The 27,708-nt window shown below is 41.5% G+C and overlaps 1 protein-coding gene across 3 annotated transcripts; it reads left to right on the top strand.

The window, feature by feature from the left end:
- The first annotated feature begins 215 nt into the window (after nt 1-215).
- Nucleotides 216-22,939, top strand: LOC111955733 (cytosolic non-specific dipeptidase). 3 transcript variants are annotated; one of them, XM_023976032.2, is made up of 12 exons: nt 216-307; nt 954-1,045; nt 1,845-1,988; nt 6,580-6,742; nt 14,750-14,838; nt 18,338-18,538; nt 18,870-18,954; nt 19,319-19,479; nt 19,775-19,939; nt 20,632-20,773; nt 20,913-21,060; nt 22,153-22,939. In XM_023976032.2, the coding sequence occupies exons 2-12, from the start codon at nt 986-988 to the stop codon at nt 22,217-22,219; spliced, it is 1,425 nt and encodes a 474-aa protein (XP_023831800.1). In that variant the 5' UTR covers nt 216-307; nt 954-985; the 3' UTR covers nt 22,220-22,939. The 3 variants fall into 3 exon arrangements, with proteins under 3 accessions (XP_023831800.1, XP_023831803.1, XP_023831801.1); XM_023976035.2 differs by lacking the exon at nt 216-307 and adding an exon at nt 416-434; XM_023976033.2 differs by lacking the exon at nt 216-307 and having other exon boundaries at nt 898-1,045.
- The last annotated feature ends 4,769 nt before the right edge of the window (nt 22,940-27,708 follow it).

Here is a 27,708-nt window from a genome sequence, read left to right as displayed (position 1 = left end):
CCAGAAATATATATATTTCCATAAAATCTATGTTTTAATTTTCATTGTGAATGCAGATAAAGCGTTTTTAACACATAATCCTACTCATTACTCATCGTGGTTAATTACGTCATTTTTGTTTGGAGCCGTGGGCTTTGAACAGAGCACCCCAAGCTCAAGCCCGGGAGGCAGCCCGGTTCCAAAGCGAATCAAATCAACTTTCACCCGGTGCAAAACACGCCTACATGGGCGCCCGGGACAGATTAATCGAATCCCCTCATTGAATACACCCCTGAGAAGAAGAAGCGCAGCACAATCTTTTTCAACAGTGAGTAAGCAAAAGTGCCCGATGGTGATGACTGTCATTTTCTGAAATGTCTTTGCAACACAGTTGTAGTCATACTTCACAATATATTTCGGAGCTCATTTAGCTTGCTCTACTGACTTGTTAAATAGTAAGCTAAACTTGCCAGTGTTTGCTAGCTAGCTGGCTACCCAATGTAGCTAGCTAAATTGGGTTGTTATTGTGTTTTGTAGCTAACATTATTGGTGCATTACTTTTTCTTACCCTGAAAGCATAGTGCTAACGTTACATACAGTAACGTTACTAACTTAGCTAGCTACTGTAGATAACTAACGTTAGCTATGTACAGTAGCTAGCTGAGGGTGACTTGCCTCTGTTTGCTGACCATCACATGCCCAGCAACAGGTTTAGAATCTGTTCCAAAAAGGTTTAAACTATGTTGCCAAAAAAAAAACTATTGGCTACGAGTTAACTGTTACTTTGTTATTTGTATTGTTCGGGGTTTCGGAGATAATGCCATGTGGTCACAACTAACGTACTTCTAGTGTCACAGTCAGCAGTTTGGGAGGAGCTAATGGTCGATAACATGTTACAATAGATTGTTGAGGCATGTGCATTGCCCCCTGTCAGTTCGTAGTCTAAAGTAACGTTAGTCTGTCTCTCCCAACAGCTCTTAGGCTCCAGCAAACTCTTCAGCCAAAGATGGCTCATCTTCCAGAACTTTTTAAATATGTGGACGAACACCAGGAGCTGTACATTGAGGTAGCTTTTTCTCATTACTTGAATTATGATAATGCATTTAGTCATGTTTTACTATCTGCGACTTGACTGAGTTGATTCATGCTTTTGGGGCTAGCCATATTAATGTTTGACGAACATTACTTTGCATGTGAATCCGAAATTATATTAAATTATTTAATTTCTTAAACTTCAGATTTAGAAGGACTTGATAAGAACAGAGTCAAATCTTAGCCTGCCATGACCAGGCTATTGCTTTCACTTCTCCAACCCCTTTAGATCACGAGTAGCAAAAACTGACATGGTAGCAAAAACAACACCAGCACTTAGGACACCACACCACTGTAGGGTATTTGGATTAGGTTTAGTGCCTAAGACTTCACTTCCTTGCCACAAGAACCAAGTCATGTGTTTGTGGGTTTTCCTATTCATAAACTTGAAGAACTTGAAGAACAAGTATAGGGCTGGGAATTGCTAGGAACCTCACGATACAATATTATCACTATACTTAGGTATCGATATGATTTGTATTGCAACAAGATTATTTGATAAGTCATAGAAATAAAAGTGCTGAAAACAGATTGACTCATTTAAAAGGCCGATGGAGAACTATGACACTTGATTATTGCCACGAATATGAACTGAGTGCGTATGAAATTGGCTTCAAAGCCTCTCAATTGAAAAGGCTTTTTTTTATTGGCATGGCAAATACTTGTTGCCAAACAAACAATGTTGAACAATTCAAAATAAAATACCCTACATTTAAAAAACCATCAGAATTAGGCCTAATATTCATCTCTTTCTCGCTCTACTCTGCCTCTAGCGTCTTGCCCAATGGGTGGCTGTACAGAGTGTGTCTGCCTGGCCAGAGAAGCGTGGGGAGATCAAGAAGATGATGGAGATGGCAGCCAAGGACATTGAGAAGCTGGGGGGCACAGTGGAGATGGTGGACATAGGAAAACAGAAGGTAGGACTTTGCACTGTGTGCCACGATACAGTGCCTTCATAAACTATTCATACCCGTGACTTATTCCACATGTTGTGTTAGTCTGAATTCAAAATGGATAAAAATATATATCATTTCACCCATCGACATTCAATACACCATAATGACTGAGTGAAAGTGTTTTTAGAAATGTTAAAGAATATATAGAAAATGAAATACAGATATCTCACACCCCTGAGTCAATGCATACTTTGGCACCGATTACAGCTTTGAGTCTTTCTGGGTAAGTCTCTAAGAGCTTTGCACACCTGGATTGTATAGTATTTGCACATTATTCTGTTTTAAATTCTTCAAGCTCTGTCAAGTTGGTTGTTGATCATTGCTAGACAGTCTTGCCATATATTTTCAAGCCGATTTACTTCATAACTGTAACTAGGCCGAAACATTCAATGTCGTCTTGGTAAGCAACTCCAGTGTATGTGTATATATACATATATATATAAACATATATATATATATATATATATATATATATATATATATATATATATATATATATATATATATATATATATATATATATGTGTTTAAATGTAACCTTTATTTAACTAGGCAAGTCAGTTAAGAACAAATTCTTATCTATAATGACGGCCTACACCGGCCAAACCTGGACAACGCTGGGCCAATTGTGCGCCGCCCTATGGGACTCCCAATCATGGCCAGTTGTAGATTCAAACCAGGGTGTCTGTAGTGATGCCTCAAGCACTGAGATGCAGTCCCTTAGACCACTGCACCTCTTCGGGAGCCCATATATTCGGCCTTGTGTTTTAGGTTATTGTCCAGCTGAAAAGTTAATTTTGTCTTCCAGTGTCTGTCAGAAAACAGACTGAAACAGGTTTTCTAGCTCTCTTCCGTTAGTTTTTATCACACAAATTCCCTAGTCCATGCCGATGACAAGCATACCCATAACATGATGTAGTCACCACCATGCTTGAAAATATGAAGAGGGGTGTAGTGTTGGATTTGCCCCAAACCTAAGGCTTCGTATTCAGGACATAAAGTAACTGTCTTTGCAACATTTTTAGCATTTTCTCTTAAGTGCCTTATTGCAAACAGGATGCATGTTTCAGAATATTTTTATTCTGTACTTTCTTCCTTTTTTTCACTCTGTCATTTAGGTTAGTTTTGTGGAGTAACTACAATGTTGTTGATCCATCCTCAGTTCTCTCATATCACAGCCATTAAACTCTGTAACTGTTTTAAAATCACCATCACCTCATGGTAAAAATCCCTGAGCAGTTTCCTTCCTATCTGGCAACTGTGCTAGGAAGGACGCCTGTATCTTTGTAGTGACTAGGTGTGTTGATACACCATCCAAAGTGTAATTGGTAATTTCGCCATGCTCAAAGGGATATCTAATGTCTGCTTTGAATTTTTTACCCTTCTAGCGATAGGTGCCCTTCTTTGAATTCTTCTTCTTGTTCTCAAGTCAGTAATGGGGATATTATATGTTGTGGAGGTGCTATGAATTGTGTGCCAGTCAACATTATGTTTGTAAAACATAGCCGCTACCAACAAATGTATTTTGAAACAATCTACAAAGACAGCTTTGAATGGATACATTAACTATGAGCAGGAAGATATACACTATATATACAAAAGTATGTGGACACCCCTTCAAGTTAGTAGATTCAGCTATTTCTGCCTCACCCGTTGCTGACAGGTGTACAACATCGAGCACACCGCCATGCAATCTCCATAGACAAACATTGGCAGTATAATGGTCTTACTGAAGAGCTCAGTGACTTTTAACGTGGCACTGTCATAGGATGCCACCTTTCTAGCAAGTCAGTTCGTCAAATTTCTGCCCTGGTAGAGCTGCCCCGGTCAACTGTAAGTACTGTTATTGTGAAGTAAAAACATCTAGGAGCAACAACGGCTCAGCCGTGAAGTCGTAGGCCACACAAGCTCACAGAATGGGACAGCCGAATGTTAAAGCAAGTAGTGCGTAAAAATTGTCTGTTCTTGATTGCAACACTCACTACCGAGTTCCAAACTGCCTCTGGAAGCAACGTCAGCACAATAACTATTTGTCGGGAGCTTCATGAAATGGATTTCCATGGCAGAGCAGCCGCACACAAGCCTGAGATAACCATGCGCAATACCAAGCGTCGGCTGGAGAGGTGTAATTGGACTCCGGAGTTGGACTCCATTGGACTCCGGGGCAGTGGAAACGTGTTCTCTGCAGTGATGAATCATGGTTCACCATCTGGCAGTCCGACAGACAAATCTGGGTTTGGCGGATGCCAGGAGAACGCTATCTGCCCAACTGCATAGTGCCAACCAATATTCCCTACATTTTTGGCACTGAGCAAATTTCAGATCTGCTGTGTGCAAACATTCTGTGCAACTTCCAGCGCATTTACTGTGAACACTGAGGCTGTACCTGCTTAAAGTTAGTTATAACAGTGGCCAAGTAGCTATTTGATCATAATGTATGTCTACAATGGTGGCCTACAATGAATAACAATGGCGAAAATGCATTCCATAACATTTTAGCATGGAAATAGTTATTCTATCATTCAGCCTACAGTAGCAGCCAATGTGTGGTGTTCAATGTAGGACATTAACCTGTTTATGACTGAAAATGTTGTTTAATGCAAGAAACCACTACAAAGTAAAATGCATTATTATTCCCATACCATTATTACAGGGAATCAGACACATTATGCTACCCTCTGCCTATTGGCTACTTAGCTTATTCAAGCCTGTCTCAAAATACAACACTGCCCCTCTAAGACAGTTATTTACCTGACTCACTTTTCAAAGCTAAATGTACATGTTTTCTGCTCTTGTAGGAAGTAATCACTCCCCTATTGCTGACTACAAATGATCTATAACTGGGCTAATAACTCACTAAATAGCAAAGGATATGAACAATGTGCACACGTGGCTACATGCATCTCTTGCTTTGATCTCAAAACAAGTGCATCTAATCACGACCACAGCCGTAAACAAAGTCCAGTTCAAAGTAAATTACACAGATCCATATAGTGCCTTCGGAAAGTATTCAGACCCCTTGACTTTTTCAAAATTTTGTTAGGTTACAGCCTTTTTATAAAATTGATTTAAATAGTTTCCCCCCCCTCATCAATCTTCACACAATACCCCATAATGTGCTTCTCTCTGTGGGCAGATATTTCTTCTGCGCTCTGCTTGGCATTCCTGAGGAGCGCAGCTTAGAGGGAAGGGGACATTGGTGCCAACTCTAAAGTTTGGTGGAGGGGAAATACTTTTCTGGGGCAATTTTTTATTGTTCGGGCTAGGCCCCTTAGTTCCAATCATTCAATTAATCAAATGTATTTATAAAGCGCTTTTTACATCAGCCGATGTCAGTGCTATACAGAAACTAAGCCTAAAACCCCAAACAGCAAAAAATGCAGATGTAGAAGCACGGTGGCAAGGAAAACTCCCTAGGAAGAAACCAGTCTCTGAGGGGTGGCCAGTCCTCTTCTGGCTGTGCCGGGTGGAGATTATAACAGTACATGGCCAATATGTTCAAACGTTCATAGATGACCAGCAGGGTCAAATAATAATAATCACAGTGGTTGTAGAGGGTGCAACAGGTCAGCACCTCAGCAGTAAATGTCAGTTGGCTTTTCAGAGTTAGAGACAGCAGGTGCGGTCAAGAGTGAAGGAAAATCTTAACGCAACAGCATACAATTACATTCTAGATGATTCTGTGCTTCCAACTTTGTAGCAACAGTTTTGGGAAGATCCTTTCATGTTTCAGCATGACAATGCCCTCGTGCACAAAGTGAGGTCCATACCGAAATGGTTTGTTGAGATTGGTGTGGAAGAACTTGACTGGCCTGCACAGACTACTGACCTCAACCCCATCAAACACCTTTGGGATGAATTGGAATGCCGACTGCGAGCCAGGCCATGTCGCCCAACATCAATGCCCGACCTCACTAATGCTCTTGTGGCAATGTTCCAACATCTAGTGAAAAGCCTTCCCAGAAAAGTGGAGGCTGTTATAGCAGCAAAGGGGGGACTAACTCCATATTAATGCCCATAATTTTGGAATGAGATGTTTGACGAGTGTCCACATACCTTTGGTAATGTAGTATATTTATCATGCATTAGTGCTGCACGTCAGGGCTACCTGGTCTTCCTTGTATTTTAAATGTGTGGCGATAACGTTTTATCAATCGGTACTTGTTGCCCAGCTACATTGTCTGCATAGATTGTGTCAACACCAGCCTATTCAGCAGTCAAACTGTACATAATATTTTGAGTTGAAATGCAACTGCTCCCTTTACTTTCATTGTATATAATATACCCTAGAGTCTTTCCTCACTTAGTCCTCTTCTTCCTTGTGGAGCATGAAAGGCTTCCTGTAAAGAACACTGCTGCCGATCCTCTGACCGGCTCAGACCCCCTTAATCTCCTTCAACCCTGACTGGTTTGCTGTATCTGTTGCTTGAAAGTCTGTCTCCTCCTCTTCATCTTTCACCTGGTAATTTCTTTCATGTCAGTGCAATGGCGAGAAAAGGAAAATATGGATTTTTAGACCATTGAGTGAGACCTTTTATTTTTGCCCCCTCAGCTTCCCTCCGGAGAGGAGATCCCCTTGCCACCCATCGTCCTGGGTTTCTTGGGCTCCGACCCGAGTAAGAAGACTGTGTGCATCTACGGCCACCTGGATGTCCAGCCAGCTGCCATCGATGACGGCTGGGACACGGAGCCCTTCACTCTGGTGGAGAAAGATGGTGAGAGTAGCTATTCCAAAGCACCTAAAACAGAACAATGCTGAAACATCAAAATCCATGCCCGTGTTGAGATTTGGACTTTGATGTTTCAGCGTTGTTCTCCTTTTGGGGAAGTATGATTTGCATTGGCTTGTGCAATTTAGGTTACTTCTTACTCTTTGTATCAACAGTGTAACCTACTACCTTCGAGGCAATGTTCACGCGATTTTCTTGTAGGCAGAGAGCATTGGAGTAGGATATCCTATTGCTTTGACAGGCCCATACTCTACACAGACCAGTGTGCCATAACCAATCAGAGCAGCAGTATCCCTATATGCAAATAGACCTTTGCCATATATGGATTTGTGCCATTCACTTTGAACTGGACTGTTTTTACAGCATGAGTGGTCGTGTGTAGATGCGCTTGTTTTGAGATCATAGCAAGAACTGCATGTAGCATTATTAGCCCAGTTATAGCTCATTTCTAGTCAGCAATAGTGGAGTGGTTGCTTCCTACAAGAGCACAAAATGTGTGGATTTCTAGCCATGTTTGAAAACCAAGTCGGGTAAAGAGCTTTTTTTTCTGTAAGGGACAGTGTTGTACTTTGTGGCAGTGTTTTTTTTTAAAGATGGGCTTGATTAAGCTAAGTAGCCAATAGGCAGAGGGTAGCATAATTTGTCTGATTCTATGTAATAATGGTATGGGAATAATTCATACATTTATTTTGTAAAGTGGTTTCTTGTTTCAAACAACACAACATTGTCAGTTAACATACCTGAAGTGGATAAACAGGTTAATGTCAATCCCTACATGTTTTTTTCAAAAGTCTCATGGAATGTACGCCTACATTGAACACCACACATTGGCTGCTACTGTATACTGAAAGAGCAGCTATTTCCATGTTAAAATGTTATGGGCTGCATTTTCTCCATAGATTTTATATGGTAGGCCGACATGATCAAATAACCACAGTAGCCTACTTGGCCACTGTTATAACTTTAACTTTAAGCAGGTACAGCCTCAGTGTTCACAGTAAATGCGCTGGAAGTTGCACAGAATTTTCATGACATTCAAGTTTGCAACTCTGCAGACTTGAAACTTACTCAGTCCTGAAAAAAATATAGGAAACATTGCTTATAGGTTTCACGATTTATTTTGGTTCTTGATTTGTGAAATATAGGCTTATCCATCTTTTATTCCTTTTTATCTAAAACCATTTCTACCTGGCATCATGCTCCATGACTACTGAATAAAAAATCTAATCTGCTAGCAGACTGCAGTTGTATGCGGCACTCCTTTAACCATTTCGCTGCTCTAGTCTACGAAAGCTACAGGACACACGGTATTCAAGGTGTAAAGAGCTATAAAGGTGTGGCTTGCCCATAAATGACTGTGGTATCTTGGTCATAAGCCCTTTAGACATAGCCAATAGTCCAGGGCATACAGTGCATTCGGAAAGTATTCAGACCCATTGACTTTTTCCACATTTTGTTACGTTACAGCCTTATTCTAAAATGGAATAAATAACAAAATCCTCATAAATCTACACAGAATACCCAATAATGACAAAGCAAAAATAGTTATATATATATATAAATGTATATATTTTTGCAAATTTCTTAAAAATAAAAAATTGTATTCAGACACTTTACTCAGTACTTGGTTGAAGCACGTTTAGCAGCGGTTGCAGCCTCGTGTCTTCTTGGGTATAATGCTACATGCTTGGCAAACCTGTATTTGGAGTTTCTCTCATTCTTCTCTGCAGATCCTCCCAAGCTCTGTCAGGTTGGATGGGGAGCGTCACTAAAAAGCTATTTTCAGGTCTCTACAGAGATGTTCAAGTCCAGGCTCTGGCTGGGCCATTCAAGGACAATCAGACACTTGTCCCGGAGCCACTCCTGCGTTGTCTTGGCTGTGTGCTTTGTTGTTCTTGTCCTGTTGGAAGGTGAACCTTCGCCCCAGTCGGAGGTCCTGAGTGCTCTGAAGCAGGTTTTCAGCAAGGATCTCTGTACTTTCCTCCATTCCTCTTTCCCTTGATCCTGACTAGTCTCCCAGTCCCTGCCGCTGAAAAACATCCCTACAGCATGATGCTGCCACCAACATGCTTCACCGTAGGGATGGTGCTAGGTTTCCTCCTGACGTGAAGCTTGGCATTCAAGACAACGAGTTCAATATTGGTTTTATCAGACCAGAGAATCTTGCTTCTCATGGTCAGAGTCCTTTAGTTGCCCTTTAGACAACTCTTCCAAGTGGACTATCATGTGCATTTTACTGAGGAGTGGCTTCTGTCTGGCCACTCTACATAAAGGCCTGATTGGTGGAGTGCTGCATAGATGGTTGTCTTTCTGGAAGGTTCGCCCATCTCCACAGAGGAACTCTAGAGCTCTCTGAGTGACCATTGGGTTCTTGGTCACCTCCCTGACCAAGGCCCTTCTCCCCGATTTCTCAGTTTGGCCGGGCGGCCAGCTATAGGAAGAGTCTTGGTGGTTCCAAACTTCCATTTTTAAGAATGATGGAGACCACTGTGTTCTCGTGGATCTTCAATGCTGCAGAAATGTTTTGGTACCCTTACCTAGCTCTGTGCCTCTACACAATCCTGTCTCAGAGTTCTAAGGACAATTCCTTTGACCTCATGTCTTGGTTTTTGCTCTGACATGCAGTTTCAGCTGTCGGACCTATAGACAGGTGTGTCCCTTTCCAATCAATAGAATTTACCACAGGTGGACGCCAATTAAGTTGTACAAACATCTCAAGGGTGATCAATAGAAACTGACAGCAACTGAGCTTAATTCCAAGTCTCATAGCAAAGGTTCTGATTACTTTTTATTTTTAATAAATTAACAAAAATGTCTAAACCTTTTTTTGCTTTGGTATTGTGTGTAGATTGAAGGAAAAATAATGATTTTATACATTTTAGAATAAGGCTGTAATTTAACAAAATGTGGACAAAGTCAATGGGTCTGAATACTTTCCGAATGCACTGTTTAGTTGCAAGATTTTCAAAGTCTGCACTAATGAACCTAAAAACTCCAAACTACAGGTTACATGTGTGGTAGTCTAGGCTGTTTTCAGGGTCACTTGCATTAAAATGGGTTTATAATGATTGGATAAAATAAGTGTTTGATAAGGAACTTTTCTCAATGGTCCAGCAATCACCATTCTATAAAATATATCCCTTACTAGAAACAGTCTCGTTCCCATCAAGTCTTGCCCATCAACGTCACCACCTGTTTTTTGGGGTTTGTTTTTTCTTGATGTCGCTACAACTTGATTGGAGTCCACCTGTGGCCAATTAAATTGTTTGGAGATGATTTAGAAAGAAACACACCTGTTTGTAAAAGGTCCCACCGTTGACAGTGCATGTCAGAGCAGAAACTATACCATGAAGTCCAACGAACTCTCTGTCAATCTCAGAGAGAGCGTTTTGATGAGGTGTAAAACAATTTCTAGATTGTTGGAAGTTTTCAAGAGCACAGTGGTCTCCTTCATTGGAAATGAAAAAAAGATATATGGAACTACCCAGATGCTGCCTGGAACTGGCCGTCCGACCAAACTGAGCAACTGGTCAAGAAGGACCTTGGTCAGGGAGGTGACAAAGAACCCGATGATCACTCTGACAGAACTACAGAGTTTCTTGGCTGAGATGGGAGAACTTGCCAGAAGGACAACAGTCTATACAGCACTTCACTAATCTGAGCTTTATGGGAGAGTGGCCAGACAGAAGCCACTCCTGAGAAAAAGGCACATGACAGCATGCCTGGAGTTTTCAAAAAGGCACGTGAAGGACTGAGATCATAAGGCAGAAGTTTGTGGTCTGCTAAGACAAAAATGAAACTCTTTGGCCTGAATGTAAACCATTATGTCTGGAAAAAACAGGAAAGTGACCACAAGCATACAGCCAAAGCAATTCTGGAATGGCTTTAGAACAAGAATGTGAAAGTCCTTGAGTGGCCCAGCCAAAGTCCAGACTTGAATCCCATTGTAAATCTGTAGAAAGAAGATTGCTGTTCACTGCCGCTCCTCATCTAATTTAACAGAGCTTGAAAAAATATGTAACGAAGAATGGGAGATAATCCCAAAATCCAGATGTGCAATGCTGATATACATACCCAAGACAACTCAAAGCTGTATCGCTGCCAAAGGTGCTTCTATAAGGTATTGACTTGGTGTAAATACCTAATGTAAATGAGATTACATTTTCAATCAATGTGCAAACATTTCTATAAATGTGTTTTCATTGATGGGGTAGATGGGTGTGAAAAGAAAACAATTTAATACATTTTGAACTCTGTAACAAAATATGGAATAAGTCAAGGGGTATGAATTCTTTCTGAAGGCACTGTATATGGCTCTAGTCTGGTTTCAGTGTGTCATGCAGAGATGTGTCAGCAGCATTTTCCTTTCATGCTGACAAAGGTTGTTACTTGTTATCTTGTGACAGTCACCTGACTGTTGCTATATTCTCTTCACCACTCATAAATCAAACTGTCTCCCCCTTTGATGTCCTAATTTCCTTCTTTTGACTCTAGTCAAAAGAAGCTAGTACTGATTTATTTTTTCCCTTTTTTAGTACCATTTTATAATGGTACCATGTCTATAATAGGCTTGGGCGTTATTCCGTGTATACCGTGTATACCGGGGCATTTGGAAAAAGCCATTGGATGTTTATTTTTATACCGTCAACTATTTATTTGAAGTTTTTTCATACATTTTAATATTTGTAGCTACTTAATACCTGCAGTCAACTTGTGCAATACATTAGGAGATAAAACCGATAGTGTTCATTTCACTTCTTACATTATGAAGCTTACCTTAGTTCCGCAGAACAGTTGATCCAGTCACGTGTTTGTGCTATTTTCAAAAGGAGAAAGCAAGAGCTGGTGAGTCCATAGTGTTGTATATCTATCATCGAGTCTCTGTTGTGCAGCGCACATGAAATGATGACGTTACACTTTTATGCATTTCACTACTAAATGTTTGCCATATCTTATGGCTTTCTTCAGAAGTCAAAGAGCTCTGGATGAGTTATCTGTACAGTTGCAATTTTTTGGCCTGTGCTTCCTACTATTCCCCCCCCCCCCCCCTCTGTTCTTCTCCCCTCTGTTCCATGTACACATGCTGCTATTCTTTCAGAAAAGGATGCATCACAACTTTGTTAATTTTCACAATGTCTCGTTTCGCTTGTAAATGTCCACTCTCACCAATTCAGTAGCTACTAGCTATGCTTGTGTAACTTTGAGCTGGATTTGCTTGTCTTTGCAATTGTTTTTCGCTCGTTAACATTTAGACAAGTGTCTGTGATTTCGCTATTAGTTTGAAAAGCGGTCTTTATATGTACCACAGAAGAACCAAGAAATGAAGAGCGACACCAAGGCTGTCTTTTTGGCCTTCTATGTAGATCTGCAATGGTATTATGAAAGGGCAGGAATACATCAGTCTTCAATGCACCATCTGACAAGTTGTTCTATAGAGGAGCATGAAGAAAAGTAAAACACATATCCTGTCTCACATCTCCAATATATTGCTAGGTGCGTTCAGTGTTGACAGTATTAAAATACAACAACTCATGTACAAAAACACTAATACAAACAAGCTACAACTGAAAATCGCATTCATCCCATTCAGACCTTAGAGCTAAAACTACATCTCCCATAATGCAACTCTAGCATACGTCGACAGCTCAGCTAACCATTGGCATCACAGAAAGACATGCTAGCTAGCAACAGCAATACTTTTTATCACTCTGTAAAATGATATAAATAACGATAAAACTCAGTTACATGTTTCGATAGTCTCACACTCCCTTATAACAATACCTATAGCATTAACCTTGGGATGCTTTATTTATTTAACATTATGGACTTCTACACAGGAGTAAGGAGAACGGGAGCTATCGGTAGTACCAGGGTGTTAGTAGGTGACGTAAGCACCCAGATTAATTAAAATTAATTAAGATTAATTAAAATGCATTTAATGAATAAAAAAACGAAGATGTTAATATCATCCAGCTACTGTAGCTGCCTCCTTAACATCATCAGGCAATACTAGTAGCGCAACAAATGAAAATATAAACCAAAACTAAAGTTCCTGGCGATCATAGCGATCTGATTCCCCCTTCTGTCTGAACTTGGAACATTCCTGTTTGCGGGCTTGGGCCACTGACCCTTAACCTGTCTAGGACTGGGGTTCCGCAGCGGCACCCCGTTCTGCTAGCGGAACCCCTCGCCAACAGCCAATGAAATTGCAGGGCGCCAAATACAAATCAACAGAAATCTCATAAATCAAATTATTAGTATTAGGCACTAATTTAAATATAACATTCTCGTTAATCCAGCCACAGTGTCTGATTTTCAAAAATGCTTTACAGCGAAAGCTCCACAAACAATTATGTTAGGTCATCACCAAGTCACAGAAAAACCCAGCCATTTTTCCCGCCAAAGAGAGGAGTCACAAAAAGCACAAATAGAGATAAAATTAATCACTAACCTTTGATGATCTTCATCAGATGACACTCATAGGACTTCATGTTACACAATACATGTATGTTTTGTTCGATAAAGTGCATATTTATATCCAAAAATCTAATTTTACATTGGTGTGTTATGTTCAGTCGTTCAAAAACATGCTATGATTTTGCAGAGAGCCACATGAATTCACAGAAATACTAATTATAAATGTTGATGAAAATTCAAGTGTTATGCATGGAACTTTAGATACACTTCTCCTTAATGCAACCGCTGTGTCAGATTTCAAAAAAACTTTACGGAAAAAGCATAATCTAAGAACGGKGCTCAGAGCCCAAACCAGCRAAAAMAAATATCRGCRATGTTGCYCAGTCAACATTAGTCATAATAGCATTATAAATATTCACTTACCTTTGATGATCTTCATCAGAATGCACTCCCAGGAATCGCAGTTCCACAATAAATGTTTAGTTCGATAATGTCCATTTATGTCCATTTATGTCAAAATAGCTTATTTTGTTAGGGCGTTTGGTAAACAAATCCAAAAGCGCGTTCAGGTCCAGACGGAGGAAAAGTTCAAAAAGCTATATTACAGGTCGAAGAAACTTTTCAAACTAAGTATGGAATCAATCTTTAGGATGTTTTTATCATAAATGTTCCAACCGGAGAATTCCATTCTGTAGAAAAGCAATGGAACGAGAGCTACCTCTCATGTGAAATGCGTGTGACTGAGAACGAGGCTGCTGGCAGACCCCTTAGTCAAACAGCTCTCAACCGGCCCTCCTTCACATGAGAAGCCTGAAACGACGTTCTAAAGACGGTTGACATCTAGTGGAAGCCTTAGGAAGTGCAACATAACCCATATCCCACTGTGAATTCGATAGGGGCTGAGTTCAAAAACTACAAACCTCAGATGTCCCACTTCCTGTTTGGATTTTTTCTCAGGTTTTTGCCTGCCATATGAGTTCTGTTATACTCACAGACATCATTCAAACAGTTTTAGAAACTTCAGAGTGTTTTCTATCCAATACTAATAATAATATGCATATATTAGCATCTGGGACTGAGTAGGAGGCAGTTCACTCTGGGCACGCTATTCATCCAAAAGTGAAAATGCTGCCCCCTATCCCAAAGAAGTTAACCTGGATGTTCTGCGTTTGTGTACTATTCTAATAATTGGAAGTTTGATGGAATAACCATTTGAACTCTCCTACATTTGTGCTAATTTGGTAGCATTCTGTGAATAGAGGCCAATGGGCTTTTCTTCCGTTTTTAGCGCCCCTTTTATGTTAAACCGGTAATACGATAAATCCCAGGATGAGAGAAGGATGGTATGACAAAAAAATCTCTATACCGCCCAATCCTAGTCTATAATGATATCTCGTTTGAATGACTAAAGGCTAAAAGAGTTTTCAAAGATGATATAGTAGATCATTATTTCAAAATTTTCTTATGGTTTTAGTCATTCACGTTTTTTTTTTACTAAGACACCTATGGCTTGCAGATTGTAGTCCATCATCATCATCATAAAAACATAATTAGCAACTTGGTCTTCCCCTGCAGGGAAGCTCTATGGCCGAGGCTCAACAGACGACAAAGGCCCAGTGTTGGCCTGGTTCAACTGTATCGAGGGCTACCAGAAGATCCAACAGGTAAGACACAGCACCACAACTTGATAAGTAGCACTCACTGAAGCTAGCCCAGGACAAAGAGAACCCCATGGTATTGTGTTTTCAAAACAGTTTTAGTACAGGTGCCCTTTTCTTGGTTTGTCACGGTGCTGACTTTTGCCCGTCGCCTGCAGCAAAAGCCTCTATCCCGTCCTCTGGCTAGGCAGAGTACTTTAGGATTTTAGTTACTTCGGTGTAACAAGGGCCTAGCCGTGCGGCCCTACCAACCCTTCTATTTATTCGCACTGGCCCTTCGTGTGAGTTGGGTTTGTTCCTTCATTCACGTTGTCACTCCCTTATTTTCCGGTCTGGGGTGAGGCCTTGGATAGATGCTCGTCAGCTAGTAGTCACTTGGAAACTAGTATTGTTATATGTTTGACTTTTCCAAAGATATATTATTGTCCACACAATGAAATATTCTTTAGTGCTATCACTTTAACCTATAGCCAGGGTCACTTTCCGTTTAGCGAGAGTGTCAAAGGCGTTTTCTCTCCGGATAGCTATCCTGGCCTAGTTGTCAAAGTTTCCAGCTTTTATTCAGTCACTCTGTTTTTTGTCTTACACACGATATTACAGTTAAATGGTTATACAGTCCTAATACATCAATAATGCTCAATCAATCCTTAATGCGTTATGCTATGCCAAATAGTATTGCAAATATAATCAGCTTAAACACTTCCWATAACTCTTAAAATAAAGCAAATAACAATATATTTACCTTACTGCTCTATTCCCTTGGTCCTTCCCGAAACTGGTGTCTATAAGAGTYATATTGGCAGCCTCTGCTGTGTATAATATTTTAATCTCTTATTGTCTCCCAATTTCTTAAGGTTACACTTTTCACTGCCTACTGCTTAGATACTGACCCCTTTTTAGTGACTCTTGGCTCTCTACGAGGCTTACTTYTTTCTGGGCTTTTTCAATCCTTCAAATTGAAYTTGTRTCTGGTACTCCCAAGGATAGCSCTTGTTGCTCTCTAGGYGATTMCTCTCCTACACAACTGCTTCCTTTTAATGGAGRGACTTTCCAGAATACAACACAACTCTCAAGATATACCAGTCAATATAATGCTCGTGCCTTAATGTCAAAGTAGTCAATACAAGCAGAGTATAGTGAAGAGTAATTTACCTTGCCTGATGATTCTCTATGATGTCCAAATCATATGTGTCGAGGATCATTCCCTAGGCACTGACCTCCCTTTCTTTTATACCTCTCTGTAGACGCTCAGTTTGGGGGAAGACCCTTAGGAGTGCATTCAATTTCTCACATTGTGCCCCTACTATTTTTCTTGTAGCATACTCAAAATGTTTCGGTGGGACTCAGTCCAATGTTAAGTCTTTCAGCACTGATGCCCATAAGTCTTCTTCCGGCTGGGGCGTCAGTTTGGTCGAGCGGTTCATACCACTCATACCCTCAGTCTTCGTGCTGATTGGTTCTTGTTTTATCTCTAGTTATTTTAGGTCCTGTTCATTTGCCTCCCTCTGCTGGTTGATTTCTGTTGTGGCAGTCCTTCCCCAGTCTATAATTGGTCCTAGAGCCCATAGTTGTAGCACTGGGTCTGGCCCAATTTCTAGGGGAGGGGTCAGATTTGTTTTACTTTTTGTTACAGGTTTGGCAACTAATAACAGGCAAGGTTTATTAAAGGACTTGGTGTTGATGTCAGCTACAGGGTAAAAAGCCTCTTTGTCTTGATTACAGTCGATCACATCAGTGTTGTCAGCAGCATGGCCGTCCAAAGGTCCTCAAGTAATCTTTATCTCCTATCATCAGCGTTTAATGATTGAGCTGACCTATGTCTTATACTAGCTCACTGACATCGTAATCATGGAGGTACAGCCAGAGGAGGATGGGCCTCCCCTCTGAGTCTTATTCCTCTAGATAGTTTTTTCGGGGGTGTGGGCTGGGTTACTGAGAAGCACTTTGTGACACTGATGCTTGAAAGCTGGAGCTATATAAATGTAATTTAATTGAACGATTGATCTCCATTTGTCAAAGTTAAACACAGGACTGACAGTGCTTTAGAAGTTGAAGTAGTCTTTTGTCAGCCTGCCAGGTACATTCATTTTGAATAGTATGTGGTGAATAGATCTACCTGGATGTAACAAATCAAATCAAACCTTGTCACATGTGCCGAATGCAACAAGTGTAGACCTTACCGTGAAAAGCTTACTTATAAGCCCTTAACCAACAGTGCAGTTCAAGAAGAGTTAAGAAAATATTTACCAAATAAACAAAAGTAAAAAATACATGTAGGTAGGAGTGACGTGACAATGCGTAGATAATAAACAGCGAGTAGCAGCAGTGTACAAACAAATGGGGGGGTCAATGTAATAGTCCGGTGGCCATTTAATTAATTTTTCAGCAGTATTATGGCTTGGGGGTAGAAGTTGTTAAGGAGCCTTTTGGTCCTAGACTTGGCGCTCCAATACCGCTTGCTGTGTGGTAGCAGAGAGAACAGTCTATGACTTGGGTGAGTCTCTGACAATTTTATGGGGTTTCCTCTGACACCGCCTATTATATAGGTCCTGATGGCAGGAAGCTTGGCCCCAGTGATGTACTGGGCCGTACGCACTACCCTCTGTTGCGCCTTACGGTCAGATGCCAAGCAGTTGCCATACCAGGCGGTGATGCAACCGGTCAGGATGCTCTCGATGGTGCAGCTGTAGAACCATTTGAGGATCTGGGGACCCATGCCAAATCTTTTCAGTCTCCTGAGGGGTAATAGGCTTTGTCATGCCCTCTTCACGACTGTCTTGGTGTGTTTGGAACATGATAGGTTGTGGTCCTTGAAACTCTCAACCCGCTCCACTACTGCCCCGTTGATGTTAATGGGGGCCTGTTCAGCCCACCTTTTCCTGTATTCCACGATCAGCTCCTTTGTCTTGCTCACATTGAGGGAGAGGTTGTTGTTGTCCTGGCACCACACTGCCAGTTCTCTGACCTCCTCCCTATAGGCTGTCTCATCGTTGTTAGTGATCAGACCTTGGTGTCGTGGGTGAACAGGGAGTACAGGAGGGGACTGAGTACACACCCCTGAGCGGCCCCAGTGTTGAGGATCACCGTGGCAGACGTGTTGTTGCCTACCCTTACTACCTGGGGGGTGGCCCGTTTAGTCCCAGGGTCCTTTAGCTTAGTGATGAACTTTGTGAGCACTACTCTGAGCTGTAGTCAATGAACAGCATTCTCGCATAGATGTTCCTTTTTGTCCAGGTGGGAAAGGGCAGTGTGGAGTGTGATTGAGATTGCGTCATCTGTGGATCTGTTTGGGCGGTATGCGAATTGGAGTGGGTCTAGGGGAGGATGCTCTTGATGTGAGCCATGACCAGCCTTTCAAAGCACTTCAGCAGAGACCAGTTGGATGTAATCTGGTTATGTGACGTCTTCTCAACAACAATTACAGCCAGAAAATAGCGTCATTAAGATTTCATGTGCCATATTTTTCCTGCTGAGATTCTCATCCATGCCTCTCTCATGGAAACAGGAGCTTCCCATCAACATCAAGTTCTGCTTCGAGGGCATGGAGGAATCCGGCTCGGAGGGCCTGGACGATCTGGTGTTCGCCCGCAAAGACACCTTCCTGAAGGACGTGGATTACGTGTGCATCTCAGACAACTATTGGCTGGGCAAAACCAAGCCCTGCATCACCTATGGACTGAGGGGAATCTGCTACTTCTTCATTGAGGTGAGGCATAGAGTAAGCTAGAGGGCTCTCTTCCCACAAAAAAAACTGTGATCGTCATTGTGGTGAAGCCATAGTTAGATCAGCGTTTCACAAACTCTGTGCACGTTTAGTTTTTTGCCCTAACTACACAGCTGATTCAAATTATCGAAGCTTGGTGATTAGTTGATAATTTGAATCTGCTGTGTAGTGCTAGGGCAAAAACCAAACATGCTCCACTTGGGGTCCTGAGGACAGAGTTTGGGAAACCCTGAGTTAGACAAATCTAGAGGCTGCACTTGCCACAAACTGTGCATGGGTCATAGCCCTGCTTTAAACCTTCTTGTTTTGTCAGATGGCGTGCTGTGACAAGGACCTCCATTCTGGGGTGTTTGGAGGCTCTGTCCATGAAGCCATGACCGACCTCATCGCACTGATGGGTAAGTTGAATCAGGTGTGCTGATGTGCTGGAATAGAATTATCATAGAGATATGTAAGGATGTAGGTATGGAATAATTGGATAGGTATATGCAACAGCATTGTAGCCCTTCAATAGAATCAAACAAAATCCTAGAATGAAATCTCCACAAGAGCCTAGGGGTTTTTGTAGGGGGGGGGGGGGGGGGGGGGGGGGGGGGGGGGGGGTTCTGGACAGGGCATATGATATCTCTTGCGGGGTCGTGTTCATAATGCACCAAACAAAAGGAAAAAGGACTGAAACTCGGTGCGACACATTTTAGTTTTTCGCAAAATGTATTCTGTTGCGTGCAATCGTGAACATGACCCTGGTGTCTCCTCCTTCAGGCTCCCTGGTGGACAAGAAGGGGAAGATCCTGGTCCCGGGGATGTATGAAGACGTGGCCAAGGTCACAGATGAGGAAAAGAAACTGTACCAGAAGATCGACTTTGACATGGTGGAGTATGCCAAGGACGTTGGAGCTGCGAAGCTCCTACACGACACCAAGGTATGGATGGTTATGTTCAAATACGTCAGAAATGAAGAGTCCTTCGTTCTTTCCTACCTCCCTTTAATCAATCACTGATCTTAATTGGTTGCATTGGTTAAAGTAATAGGGTGGTAACCTTGATCTCACTGCTTACATATGCATTTCTGAGGTGTTCAAACAGGGCCAATGTCTGAAATTACCAACTAGTTTTAAAAAGCAATACTGGTTGATTCTCAGTCAATTTAAGTGATTAATTCCCAATGTTCTCTGGTTCATATTGTCCTTTGTTCTTTCCTCTAACCCTCATCTGCAGGAGGCTATCCTGATGCACCGCTGGAGGTACCCCTCCCTCTCCCTGCACGGCATCGAGGGGGCCTTCTCCGACGGAGGTGCTAAGACCGTCATTCCCCGCAAGGTCATCGGCAAGTTCTCCATCCGCCTGGTCCCGGACATGGACCCCAAAGTGGTGGAGAAACAGGTAGAAACCTCTAGAATTTAGGTAGAACTCAACTCAGGTTTTTAGATCATTTCCTGCCTTCCTCTTTTAAGTGCAGGTCTGGGATCCATTCCCCTACCTCAAATCCTAACAGCTCAGCATGTTAGGCTGACATATGAAGAGTGTTAAAGGTAGGCTCAGTAATAAGTTGAATTCAGTTCTTTAAATACAGGACTAGGATCAGGTATTTAGATCATTTAATTAAAGGTGTTATCGAATAAGCACATTGCATGTTCTAGACTTTTGGATGAAATAATAGTGGACAAGCATCCCCCACCACTGGTCCATTCCTTACATGTAAATTCACTCTCAAACATTAGGTCTGTCTATTAGTGGTTCACAATCTTTTTTTGGGTTACTGTACCACCTGAATTTTGTTCCGTCCGGAGTACCCCATAATGTGCATTTTACCAGAAGGCCAATGGTCTCATGACTCTTCTCAAGTACCCTCTGTGGATAGGCGAAGTACCCCCAAGGTTCCTAGTACCCCTGGTTGGGAACCAATGCTCTATTAGCCTGTAATACAGTATATGCCATACACAGACAGCCCTGATAGCAATCTGACTGTCTGTTCTTTTTATTACTGTTCATATAATATTTTTATCTCAATGAGACTTTAATATGAATGTGGAAACATATATTTAGAAATGTATGTATAATCCTAACCTATCAAGGTTATTGGCCACCTGGAGAAGAAGTTTGCTGAGCTGGAGAGTCCCAACAAGCTGAAGGTGTACATGGGCCATGGGGCCAAGGCCTGGGTGTCCGACTTCAACCATCCCCATTACATGGCTGGTAGAAAGGCCATCAAGACAGGTGTGTGTGGATACACAGGCAAACCCTCTCACTCAGGCACACAGACATGCACACACACACACTGGTCTAACTTAAATATTGATAACATTTTGAGCAATAATGTCTCGTTCTCTCCCTCTATTCCTTTTTGTCCACATAGTGTTCGGTGTGGAGCCTGACCTGACACGGGAAGGCGGCAGCATCCCCGTAACCCTGACCTTCCAGGAAGCCACCGGCCGTAACGTCATGCTGCTGCCCATGGGCTCGTCTGACGACGGAGCACATTCACAGAATGAGAAACTCAACAGGTAGGCTGCCACGGTTGTCTTTTTATCTATACGCTGTCTGGAAGCATGGGACTGCGATAATGGCATGTCCCGGGGACTTGAGATATGCAACAAAAAAAAACATTTCCATTTCACACATGCGTGGAATACGACAAATATAAGCACCCACGTTATTATTATTGTTATTAGCATCTCGATGTGGTCTTAATGTACATCTTGTTGTTTTAATTCAATGATGTTACACGTCTACAGTGCATTCGGAAAGTATTCACACCCCTTGACTTTTTCCACGTTTTGTTATGTTAGTCTTATTCCAAAATTGATTTTGGAATCTACACACAATACCCCATAATGATGAAGCGAAAACAAGTTGACATTTTTGCAAAAGTATTAAAAATAAAAAACTGAAATCACATTTACATAAGTATTCAGACCCTTTACTCAGTACTTTGTTGAATCACCTTTGGCAGCGACTACAAACTCAAGTCTTCTTGGGTATGACGCTACAAGCTTGGCACACCTGTATTTGGGGAGTTTCACCCGTTCTTCTCTGCAGATCCTCTCCAGCTCTGTCAGGTTGGATGGGGAGTGTCGCTGCACAGCTATTTTCAGGTCTCTCCAGAGATGTTTGATGGGTTCAAGTCCGGGCTTTTGCTGGGCCACAAGGACATTCAGAAACTTGTCCCGAAGCTACTCATGCGTTGTCTTGGCTTGGTTTTTGCTCTGACATCCACTGTCAACTGTGGGACCTTATATAGACAGGTGTGTGCCTTTCCAAATCATGTCCAATCAATTGAATTTACCACAGGTGGACTCCAATGAAATTGTAGGAACATCTCAAATATGATCAATGGAAACAGGATGCAGCTGAGCTCAATTTCAAGTCTCATAGCAAAGGGTCTGAATACTTATGCAAATACATTTGCATGAATTTCAAAACCTGTTTTCGCTTTGTCATTATGCGGTATTTTGTGTAGATTGATGGAAAAAATGTATTTAATCAATTTTAAAATAAGGCTGTAATGTAACAATGTGGAAAAAGGGAAGGGTGAATACTTTCCGAATGCACTGTATGTAAATGTATATGAATATATGCCTATGGTTTACTTTCAGGACAAACTACATCCAGGGCATCAAGATGCTCGGCGCATACTTCCACGAGGTCTCCCAGTTGGAGTAAATGAACTAGCCAGACCTAAGTGAGATGTATCCCTCTGCCTCCTGAGCTTGTGGACCCCACTGTTTTAATTTTCTATCCAATGCAAGTTTCATGTTTTCCATGAACTGCTGCTGCTGCTGTACAGCAAAGCAGATCCTTGAAGATGTTCCTTTAGTAGTTTGTAATATCTTCCAACAAGGAGATAAGTAGAGGAAAATAATATAGAAGTATTGATTATTGTATTGTAGAAGTGCCATTGTGTATACCTTCATCTACTGTATCAGAGTGTTATAAATGAGAACTAAACGAAACTTGACAAGGAAACGTGGACAGTATATACCCCATTACACTTCCATGATGTCACAGCTTTGTTATGGTGTATTTATGAAAGTGCTAACAGACAACAGCACACTGATACGTACTCATTTCCTCCATTTGGAGGGCCTGGAGATGATTTTATACCTTAAGATGTTAGCTTAGTTGGAGGTTTCCCAACCAATGTAAAAAAGAAAAGAAACCAGCACACCCACTTGAACTCATTTATTCCTGTTAAATACTATGGGAAATCATTTATGAAGAAGTTCACTCAGGAAGCAGAACATTGCAGTATGTCTTCAAATGTATATTGCAGTCTTAAAACATGAGTAGACCAGAGAAATGAACACACAGGACATAGCCATAGACATCTGCAGATATTGGAGGCATATATTCAGAAGTATTCAAAGTGATGAAAATAACTCCATACTTTTGCATTACATTAAATATTACAGTATACAAAATGGCATCTTGATTGAGCCATTCAAGGTTCTCTTTCAAACTGGAGCATGACCTGACCTGTGTATGCATCTATTTTCTCCCTTGTCACTGTGAAACAACAGGAAACTGTCACATGCCAATATATTCAATAAATCATAACATCAGTCTTGTCTTTTTTTTATCATGCTTCCAATATCCTGAAAACTTCCCATGCCATCAATCCAAAGAAAACAGAATCCATACATTTCAAATGTGATTTTGGCTTCTTTAATTTCCACAGTCATACAAATGTAATGTGACTGACCTTTCCCACTGGGCACACTGGTTGAATCAACGTTGTTTCAATTAAATTACGTGGAATTAGCGTTGAATTGACATGTGCCCAGTGGGTTGAGGCTCAATGCCAAACGGATCCCTCCTTCTCCCTGGGCCTTTCATTTGACAGTTCATGAAGGGGAGTCAACAGGGGCCTAAGGACAGTGTGGAGGGATGGTTAATGATAGAACCCAGGAGTGACTGAATGGGGTTGATGTTCCTATCCAAGCTACAGGATGTGCCCTTGGTTGATTTCAAATGTTGATTTGTGTGTGTGTGTTTTGACAGGTGGAATGACATAACCAGTGGGGTTGTGAGGTGGCAGACAGGTGGTCAGACTCATCCTGCTGGGCAGTCTTGTTTTGATTGACATTTGGTTGAGTTTTCAACTAATGTGCAATCAACAACAAAAATGTCATTGGATTTAGGTTAAAAGTTGAAAATAAATTAAATTCCCTTACCTTGATTACTTTTTGCAAATCCAATCATTTTCCCACGTTGATTCAATGTCAGAACACTGATTTTTTTGCTGTTGTTGAAATGACGTGGAAGCAACATTGATTCAACCTGTTTTTGCCCAGTGGGATCCTCCACAGCCCAGAGGTGCAGAAATCTTACTGCGAGAGGAGTTGGGGAGATCAGAATGGGCATTCTGTTTCAAGTTGGTATTGTCACGTGCTAGCCCGTCTCCAGATCCAACCTGACATCAGCGTTGTGTTCATTAGGCACCAAACGGAAGAACATCAACTGAAATGTGAAGGTACAGCCTGCACTTTTCCAGTAACAACCGTGTGTTTTAATTCTCCAAACATTTTGCAAGTGTATGCCCTAGTGAGCACGATCAATTGTACCACTATAGACGCAGAAGCCTATTTCTCTTCCTTAAAATCCCCAGAATGAAGATAACTCAAATCTGTAATTTTTACGTTTTGGCCGAGGGTGTTTTAGTTGCGAAATTTGACATCTAACAGGTGTTTGGTGCAGTGTTTCTCAAGTTTAAAAAACGTGTTGTCTTATGTAAATAGTCAGAGCTGCTGGGCAGGTCAACTTCACTGTCTATGCTTTTGGATAGAGAGCAATCACTGCAGCTGTTCACCCCATGTTAGTGGGCAAATGTACATCGGCAAAAAACAACCCACCCTTCATTTATCTGGTGTGACGCACATATGTTCCAAACTCCGTTTGGGCGGAGACAGACTTTATGACCAAAAGTATCCTATTTAACGTAGTCAATTTTGACACTAGAATAATTGTTTGACTCATATCGATGCCACATAGGCCACTTTCAAATGGAATGCGTTGCTAAATCAACCCCTGGTCTGCTAAAAAAGGTTTAATTTACACCGATGATAACCACCAGAGGGCGAACATGTATTGGTCAATAATGGTTGCAATTGATCTTTTAACGAGAGATTACCTCGTGATAGTATACTGGCTAATGCTGGTTGCAATTGACCCGTGTGGGCTAATTATGATACTACCTTGGATATGCCTTTGGAAGATGTAAGGCAGCAAAAACAACCCATCTACTCACCCTGTGGAATGATAACATTGTGCCATTGTGGGCACTAGAGGGCGACACAAAACCATGTATTTTTCTTGAGTTCACCAGTCGGTAGCTGAACTAAAACCTCCAGGAATATTTCGAGTAGGCCACTGGTACCAGAGTATTGAAGGTTTACGAGCACATGCCACTTTAATCAATACACTTGCTATACCAATTGGTGTTAAAAACAATTGGCCTAGTTGGCCAGAGTCTAGGCAATCCAGGCTAGATGATCTAGATCAATGCTATTTAATTTGTACCTTAAAGGGATTTGTAACATAAATCAAATCAGTCATGCAGGAAGGCTAAAAGTGTCAAATTACTTTCCATAAATCAGCCAGCTGTTTGTGAAGGGTTCCCTTCTAGTCATGGTCCTGTGATGTGAGTTGCTTACATTTCTTTTAACATTTAACTACTCGGTAGCCAATATTTACAGTTAGCCTCCCCATCCCCATGAAAATGTTTACAATTCATGTACGAACTCCTCAAAACTGTTTATAAACCCCACATAGTAACATCCTCAACCCATTTTAATAGCAATGCCTTTTAACAAAGGCAGCCTGCCCATAAATGTGGAAAATGAATGTGGGGTAGTGGATGTAATCTGTTTGATCAACAGCAGGTTCGTTACAAATGTAATTCTTACTTGATATGCTTCAAATATCCTTTGTTGATGAGAATTTAGTTATTCAGACCATCTGTCAATATTTTTACAAGTAGAAGTGTTTTGTTATGAAGGTTAAAGAAAGGAAATGAACTCGATTTAAGGCTTCCAATCTAATGGTCAGGGATTTAGGATTCCCTAAGTAATGTCTAGTCAAGACGTTCAAAGTGTAATTGATGTGTCCATTACGTGAAGAATTCCATGTAATTATAGTCAATAAGTCATGTAAATGGGTTAAAGCTCACTAAAAGCAAACCAAATCCCCAAAAGAGAGGCTAATAATTCAAAATAATCAATGCAGATAGCTGAGTACAGTTAATTTGTCTGTGTTCGCTTTCCATAATAATATATTCAGTTAGATCTAAAACAAAATCGGTCGGTGCCAATTAGAGATAATATTCAAGACACTTGGACAGGTGAAGTGTTCAACATACACCATTACTCTTCCTCGGTGCTATAGGAAAGCTTACCTCTTAAGCCTACTTTGAGAGGGATATTTGGCTAGCTGACAGTCGCCAAAATGAATATTCTTTTGTTAAGGAAAGCTATGACATTTTAGTGGAGAATTATTCACCTGCATTTTTGGCTCACTGGAGGGTTAGCTGTATAGTACATGTACATGTACCATAATGTTATTCAATTACTTACCACATTAAACCACATAATGCTTAATTTTAGGCTAACAAACATTTTTCAATGTACGGGTCCTACTAATTATCACAAACAACCACAAATAACTACGAAAAGGTACCCCAAATGACCCCAAACAACCCCAAATGGGTACCCCAAACGACCCCAAACAACCCCAAATGGGTACCCCAAACAACCAAAAACAGACACAAACAGGTACCACAAACAACTCCAAACAACCCCAATTAAACACCAAAGACCCCATAACTTCACAAACGACCCCATACAACCACAAACGGATACCCAAAACGGGTACCCCACAACCCCAAACAGGTACCTCAAACAACCCCATACAATCCCAACCAAGTACAAATGGGTACCCCAAACAACTACAAATGGGGATACCCCAAACAACCACAAATAAGTACTACAAACATGCACAAATATCCACAAACAATCGCAAAAATATTCCCAAACAACACCAAACCTCCCCATACAACCCCAACCAACTACAAACTGGTACCCCAAACAACCACAAACAGGTACCACAAACAACCCCAAACAAGGATTAGCATCCACCTGCAGATTATGCACGCTGAGGCCACCTCAACACATTCGCTTGCGTCTCAGACTGTATTTTTTTCTCTCAGTTGGTACAGTATGTGCACATGCAGTGCTCTAACGCCCTAGACTAATCTGTCACTAGCTCTGGTCCAGGGCAAAGGTAGTAGCTAGTCAGCTCTGGTCCATTCTAGCTCTGGTCCAGGGCATAGCTAGAAGCTCTAGTCCAGGGTGTAGCTAGATGTTTACTAGCTCTGGTCCGCACTAACAATATCTGGTCCAGGGTGTAGCTAGTAGCTGTGGTCCGCACTAGCTCTGGTACAGGGCGTAGCTAAATTAGTGCGGACCAGAACTGGCTAGCTAGTAGCTACACCCTGGACCAGAGCTAATGACAGATTGTAGGCCTGGTCCAGGGTGTTAGAGCACTACACACCACTGAGATGCAAAAATACAATCTGAGATGCAAGCGCATGCACTTTAAGGTTTGCAGACCAGGTGGCCTCAGCGCACATAATCTGCAGCTGGATGCTTCTCGTTGTTTGGGGTACTTTAACATGCCTGTTTTATTTTTTGGGGGGTTACTTTTGGGCTATATTGTGTACCTGTTTGTGGTTGTTGGGTTTACCCTGTTTGTGGTTGTTTGGGGTGATTAGTAGGACTCTACCCAATGTACCTGTACTGTAAACTGTTGCTCAAGGGCGTGGGGAGGTGTACCCCTCTCTGCAGGCTTAATTTGCAGACCATAACTACAATAACTACTAGACTACAAGTTGTTAAACAGAGAGTAGTTATATCTGCGTAACATTACATGTAATATCATTGAAGGCTAGAGTTGTCGAATTCCTAGTGGTCAGAACTTTCAACTTGTGTCTCAATTTGAGTTAGAGGCCCCATTTATTTGTATTTTCTTTTAGGGGTTTGTTTCAGATAATCTACTATTTAGGCTTTCAGCGTGGAACCACCAGACATCCACACCCTATCTTGAATTGTCTGCTTCTTAACACTTAGTATCAATCTGTGTAGGCGAGATGCCATGCA

Source organism: Salvelinus sp. IW2-2015, linkage group LG31, assembly GCF_002910315.2.
Source record: "Salvelinus sp. IW2-2015 linkage group LG31, ASM291031v2, whole genome shotgun sequence".
NCBI classification, from domain to species: Eukaryota; Metazoa; Chordata; class Actinopteri; order Salmoniformes; family Salmonidae; genus Salvelinus; species Salvelinus sp. IW2-2015.
This window is presented reverse-complemented; position numbering and strand designations above follow the sequence as displayed.

What these genes read in the sequence shown, in the direction of transcription:
- LOC111955733 (XM_023976032.2), top strand. Translation starts at nt 986, where the DNA reads ATGGCTCATCTTCCAGAACTTTTTAAATATGTGGACGAACACCAGGAG. An exon ending in TCTGCTACTTCTTCATTGAG is followed by an intron (nt 18,539 to 18,869) that starts GTGAGGCATAGA and finishes TTGTTTTGTCAG; the next exon opens with ATGGCGTGCTGTGACAAGGA. An exon ending in CGACCTCATCGCACTGATGG is followed by an intron (nt 18,955 to 19,318) that starts GTAAGTTGAATC and finishes CTCCTCCTTCAG; the next exon opens with GCTCCCTGGTGGACAAGAAG.